The sequence below is a fragment of the Aptenodytes patagonicus genome, chromosome 12 (assembly GCF_965638725.1).
Source record: "Aptenodytes patagonicus chromosome 12, bAptPat1.pri.cur, whole genome shotgun sequence".
NCBI lineage: Eukaryota > Metazoa > Chordata > Aves > Sphenisciformes > Spheniscidae > Aptenodytes > Aptenodytes patagonicus.
Genome location: NC_134960.1, coordinates 6,577,139 through 6,583,494, shown reverse-complemented (window position 1 = coordinate 6,583,494; position 6,356 = coordinate 6,577,139). Strand labels below are relative to the sequence as shown.

The window sequence follows — 6,356 nt, the reverse complement described above, 5'->3', positions numbered from 1 at the left end:
CTGAAGCTGGTTCCTAGTCCAGACCTGCTCCCTTCACTTCAAGCCAACCAGAAGCGATGAAGACTTAGGCAGTTTTGCTAGTTAGACAAAGAAAGCCAAACAGATTTAAGTTTCTTTATTTATTAGCTTTTACATATTTCCCCCCCCCCCCCCCCCAAGTTGCATCTACAGGTACCATTTTGAAATGGACAGGTGTTTTCTGCAAATGAAATCACAGTCCTTGTTCAGCAACATACAAAAAAAAACCCAAAACCCCTTTTTGAAACCATGAGGCAATAGTGGTGTTAACTGGGGAGCAGTTAGGGATGGAGAGAGCGGTCCCAAGCCCCACACACGTAACCACAGCCTAAGTGGAGCACTGCTTTTGAGGAAGGAGTAAGGGACAAGTGAGAGACAACCACGGAGATGTACATTAACTAGCAATTAGCACTTGCAAGAATGGCCCCTCAGGCCCAGCAGTCAATCTTAAAAACAGACATACACAACGCATTTTACAGGTCACAGCCTCAAGCTGTGATAATTCACTATTAGCCAGACCCAGAAAGGCTAGATCACGTCCAGTGACACTTCTGGAAGGGGTTAGCTGGTTAGCTGCACCTTTACTGAGCACCAACTCCAGGAGAAAAAGGCAGTAGAAATGCTGAAAACAGGTTGTGTTTGAGACCCTGTCTGCACCTACTCCCCTAGGGTTTTGTTTTGATTTACGATCCCAGGTTACCTCCCACCATCTTCAGACACATTCAGTTAAGCAGAGCATCCTTTTCAGAAGCTGCCACTCTTGGGTGCACAGACATAAAAGGCCCAAATACACCCTCAAGTATTTTTAACAGTTCCAAACCTAGTTCACGAGTTACAACCAGGTAGAGCTTCAGTACTTCAAAAACACAGCTATGCTTTAAAAGTACTCAGGATAAGCAGATAGCTAATTTTTCCTCAAAGGATTTAAAAATAAGAGTGATTCTGAGGTTAAACTGAGCCACCCAAGTCAGAAAGCAGGATAAAAAGTAACTTTGGAGTTGTCTATCCATTTTGGAAAGTCTTCATTTATTGTAGTGATTATTTAAGCATACACTATGGTATCAAAAAAAGCCATAACATGCAAGACAGGAGACCTTTTCAGGAGATTTAGCAGAAGCAAATGTAGATTTACAATTAGCTTTAATATAATACTATTTAAAAGCTGATAGCAGATCTTAAGTTCACTTTTGATGCTTTGAAAGAACATGTATGCACATGAATTGTTTGGGAATTTAAGGCAATTTGCATATTAAGATAAAAAACATTAGATTAATAGATTTATGTTGTGCTCAAAATGTTAGCTGAATTGAAATCATTTACATATACTTCATCTCAAAGGACTGAGAGTCATAAATAGCAGCTGCTCCTTGATAAAAATACAGTCCTGAGAACAAGCTAGTAGCAATGCTTAAGCTATGACATCTTCCATGTCAGAGTATAAGCTATTTTTGCAATAAGGAGCAGTATTTACCAGGTGTTCAACAGGCAAAGGCATTCTAAACATGCAATAGCTCCCAACAGAAGTCTGAAATTACTTCCAGTATCTTGCTTACAATAGTTTATTTGCACACTGCAGAAAGATCAAGAAATCCTGCTATGCATTTGTGATCACTAATATTTCAAACACAACAACCAAGGGATACAACAGAAGGACAGGCAGCAAAAAGGTGTTTTACAGAAAACCAAAACCACAAGAGTCTTTTAGTAATCAGTTAGATTGTTTGCAAGATAATTGGAACACTCTTCCCTCCCCAACCCCTGGGAATTATTCCCCACACTATACCTATGCTATGACCAAACAACACTGGAGTGTTTGAATTCAGTGCAAGAAGAGTAATTTCAGGACATTTAATTTCACTCTAAACAAAGGCAAAAGTTTATCTATAGACATCCAAACGCCAACATATTTGGTACAGTGTAATGAAGTTACATAGATTTCACCCTCAGAGGTATGCTCTTGTAGTGATCACCTGCATTCCACCAAAAAAAGTGTTTGAAACAGTATAATATGGTAGACTCAACGCTTTAAAAAAATTTATTCAGCTAGAATTGGAACTCCCTAACATTCACAATATAATTTAGGATGCATTTGTTACATGAAGAGCAGATAAAAGACTTAAACAGTTTCACATACCAGTTAAGATATTCCACATGCTCCTTCCCCACCTACAATACTGACATCTTGGTTGGTTGTTGTTCCCCCCCACCACCCCTTAACAAATACTCAGTTCAGCTTGTGTACCTGACTACCTCCCCCATTTCTACGGGAGTAGACATACAGTGATAACAGTGAGAGGATATGGGACACTGTCCTACCCAGTGTTTGGACCCTGGAAAGGAGTAGGCCTAGCTATAAAAATAGAGTTTGACGATGAGCTGAACATGAAGCGCTTCAGCAACTGAGGCAAAGCCGCACTCAGAAAAAGCTGTATAGTCACCGAGAAAGGAAAGCATCAGTGGCTGAACAGAGGGGAAAGGGGGAAGTAGTCTAACCCTCCCTCAACAACACATTAGCTTTACAAAAAGAGTTTAAGAACTAAACTAAATCCATTATCTGCAAGGCCTGCAGGATTAAATGCCACATTAAGATGACCCATTCCAAATCCTAGATCATTTGTCAACACTTAACAGGGCTTTAGCCATGCACAGTATGCATATTCTATAGACTAACCCCTTCCTTCCACCCCTTCTTCCTCTTTCCCCTCCCCCCCAAAAGAATGAAGTTGATTGATTAGAGAGTTTCACTACTCATTTCCCCATACATCCCCCCCAGTTTTTTCTTTTGACAGCAGAGGGGTTGTCAAATACATTGACAACTTTTCTTTAAACAATTACCAAATTTTAAGGGATATAAAGACATTGGTGCATTCAGGAATTTACATATTTGTAAAAAAAAACTAGTTATAAAACTGCATTTTTATCACCTAGCACTTTCAAGATTCATTGTTATTTTTCACTAATTAATATATTAAATTAAGCCAAGGTTTGAGACCAGAAAAGTTCTACCAATCTACTTAAAAACAGAAAAGAATATTTAAAACCAAAAATGAAAAGGTTAGTTATGTTACATTCCAAAATCCACAGCCCATTATATTAAATGCATTCTTTCTACAGGAATGATGTTCTTTAAAACAGATGATTGCAAATATTTTACTGCTAGACACTATTACATTGGATAGTGTGACTGGAACCTGTGGATGGTGAAATCTTGAGGTTTGTCCAAGTTTCAATGTAAGGTGTCCAAGGTCCTCTCCCAGAACCATGTTTGAAAAAAAAAAAAAATCACAGATCAAGTTCTTATAACTTTTTTCAATCTTTCCTTGGCTTTCTGTTTCTGGGTGATCTATTCACAGTTTCCTCCTCCTGCAAGAAAGTAATTTGTGTAAATATCAAGGAAATAAAAGCCAAGAATACCCTTAAAAACCATTTTGAGCAAACCTACAAAGAATAATCTACTTTCACTTCTACATTAGGATTTAATTTTTGAAAAGACCTACTGCTGTTACTACCCTTCCTTTCTACACACAGCAAACACACAAATCCTCTTGTTTTCACAGTGGATGTACACTCTTTGCTGAGTACTCAACAACTGCTGCTGCTGCGAGAATCCCTTTAACTTTAAGCAACACTCCACCCATTTTTAAGTCGGCCATTATGTCAGTGTGGAGCACTGAAGAGGTCACATCCTGACTGCATACAAAGCTGAATAAGCCTTTTGCCTCAAGAAGATGCATTCCACACAATCCCACTCCTCTCAACGCAGGGTCTATGGCAGTGCCTTTAGCAAGGTGCCCAGCTCTGCTGAAGTTGGCCACAGCAATTCCTATTCTGCAGGGTGATTAAGTTTTCCAAAGTTCTGACACTGGGAGAGAGTATCACACGAGCCAGGTTTACTTTTAAACACTTAAGTCACGTAGAACAAACTTTACTAAGGAAAAACACGCACGAGACTTCCCTCAAAGATTAAGCACTCTCACCTCTGATGCAGGTTTCCTGTCCTCTTCCTCCTCTTCCTCCTCCTCCTCTTGACTAGCACTTCCTATATCAGCATCACTTTTCTGCTTCTCTTCTAAGGGAAATTAAAAAAAAAAATCTCATTCTCTTTTCATTAAGACTTACTTTCAGTTCACTGTTGGCTTTACTCCATGTCTGCCAATCCTGCTGTTTTATTCTATCAGAGAGAAAACTCAACGTGATTCAAGATTATCTAGTTTACCTACCTAGCTTTTCTTCATTTGCTTCCTCCTCCTCCTCCTCCTCTTCCTTGCCCCCTTTGTCTTTTTCTTCCTCTTTCTCCTCATCCATCACATCAGGTTGAGGAGCATCAGTCTTTTTGTATTCTGCAGCACTTGGCTGTTTCTAAAAAAAAAAAGTTGTCAAAGCCAGGCAAGTATTTGTGATGTTAAGGCACATTTTGCTGGATCTCTTTTTAAAGATTATACTACTTATTACCAGAGGAAATGCATACCTTCCCAGAACAGCAGAAAAGGACAATAAGGAACACTGGCAAAGCCACAGTGAGGATGTAGACTACCCAAAGCCAGGGACGCTCTTCAGCAGCTGCCATCATCTGGCCCACAACACCAGGCTATAAGATAAAAAGAACTGTCAAATTTCATCCCATACAGCAAGTTGTAGCAGTGAAGAAAATTCTGTAGCTTAAACAAATAGGCTTTTTACAACTTTGAACATTATATTTCATACCTCAAAAAAATTAAAGCTAACCTGCACAAATACTTTTTCTATAGTTTACAAATGAAGAATTAGGCTAAAGTTAACAGCCCAATTCTCAGAGCAAAAACCTCACAAAAGAGCAGTGAGTACTGATTGCTACTTACAGCAACCATTACCATATTATAATTAGGAATTGAGGTTCCAATCTGGTTTATCATAACCCCTAGCCTTGGTACATACAGGTATATATTGATAAAGTCTGTGGGAGAGAACAGCAGCAATGCTGCTACTGTTCCAGTCAGAAGCACACAATTAAACCTCTCTTTCTCACCTCTGCAGCACCATCAGCTGCTTTTTTCAGTCCCCATCCATCACTGGCCCAATCATCAGCCACAGCTCTTTCAGTACAGATAATAAAGTTGTCAAAAAAGATGTCAGAAGTCATTGACCATAGCTCAAGTCCCACAGCACTGAAGGGAGTCATCTTGAAAGGTTCCAAATCTTCAAAGAAATCTGGGTTTGGGATCTTCCTAGGTTTCCATATACCCTAGGAAAGACAAGACATTCAGCCTCACCTGCTATAATACAATTTTTAGTTTTCAGCCCATTTTGAACTGAAAGACCAATCCATTCCACTTAATTACAATGTCTATGGGTGCAACTCATCAGGTGTTTTGGTTTTTTTTTTCGTTTGTGCTACAAAGAAGTGAAGCCAAGTAAGAAAGCACTTTGAATCTGTCCACTTGAAACACAGTACAACCATGATGGTATTTGTATTCTTAATTACACCTGATGAATCTAAATCATTCTGCTTTTTGTAAGAGAAATGCTGCATTGGCCAGCAGTTTTAAGCAATGAAAACACCAACCTGATAGTTGACATTATCAATCATAGGAGGCTTCCATTTGCCTTTGTAGTTTGGATTGTCAATCATCGGTCGCTGCCAGGTACCACAGCCAGGGGACGTCTCACATTTAGGATTTGCAATCTGAGGTGCCTCCCATTCACCATCCATATCCTCATCCCTGAAAAGGGAAATTCAGTTTTGAAGTCTGCCCCTTGTCTTTATACAGAGTAAGACTTAGACAATGTCTGATTTCTGGGAAAGTTAAAATTCCTACCATAAAAGGGAGATACTGAAACTTTGTATAGCACTGGTCTGTAGGTAAAGACACCACAGAAGGAATGATGATTTCAAGAAGTAGCTTGGAAGCACAGAAGCTCAACAAAAGCCAGTCCCTGAGCACAGCCTCCCCTGCCACCCCTTCCAAGACTGGTACAACTGCGAGATGACCATCCCTGCCCTGTTCAGCTTACAATCACAGAACAGAAGAGCTGAAAAGTGCGCAGGTGAACGCAAGAACACAAAGACTCCTCAGACCAACTCTGCCTTCTACTTTTGAAGCAAGATAGCCTGAATTGATGACTTTGTTACTTGTACTTGTAAAAGCCAGTACCAAAGCCATGAAGTATTTGCTGTGATTTGCAACAGGCAGTAAACATACCAATCTTCAGGCTTCTCAGCATCAGGGTCCGCTACGTATTCTGGCTCATCATCCAGCCAGCCCTCTGGTTTCACAGCATTTTCATCTGCGATCTTTGCAGGAGCATCCTCATCCCTTGAGAACAGAAAATTATGTATTAACACACACAAGTTCTTAACC

The 6,356-nt window shown here is 39.8% G+C and overlaps 1 protein-coding gene across 5 annotated transcripts in view; it reads right to left on the bottom strand.

The window, feature by feature from the left end:
- Positions 1 to 1,852: 1,852 nt before the first annotated feature.
- Positions 1,853 to 6,356, bottom strand: part of CANX (calnexin) — a 59,024-nt gene continuing 54,520 nt past the window's right edge. For all 5 annotated transcript variants that reach the window (XM_076350246.1, XM_076350244.1, XM_076350242.1 and 2 more), the window contains 7 exons: positions 6,198 to 6,311; positions 5,561 to 5,717; positions 5,024 to 5,239; positions 4,487 to 4,606; positions 4,239 to 4,377; positions 3,996 to 4,087; positions 1,853 to 3,381 (listed from right to left, as the gene is read on the bottom strand). In XM_076350246.1, coding sequence (XP_076206361.1) covers positions 3,328 to 3,381; positions 3,996 to 4,087; positions 4,239 to 4,377; positions 4,487 to 4,606; positions 5,024 to 5,239; positions 5,561 to 5,717; positions 6,198 to 6,311 — 892 coding nt within the window. In that variant the 3' untranslated portion in view covers positions 1,853 to 3,327. The remainder of the gene's footprint in view (positions 3,382 to 3,995; positions 4,088 to 4,238; positions 4,378 to 4,486; positions 4,607 to 5,023; positions 5,240 to 5,560; positions 5,718 to 6,197; positions 6,312 to 6,356) is intronic.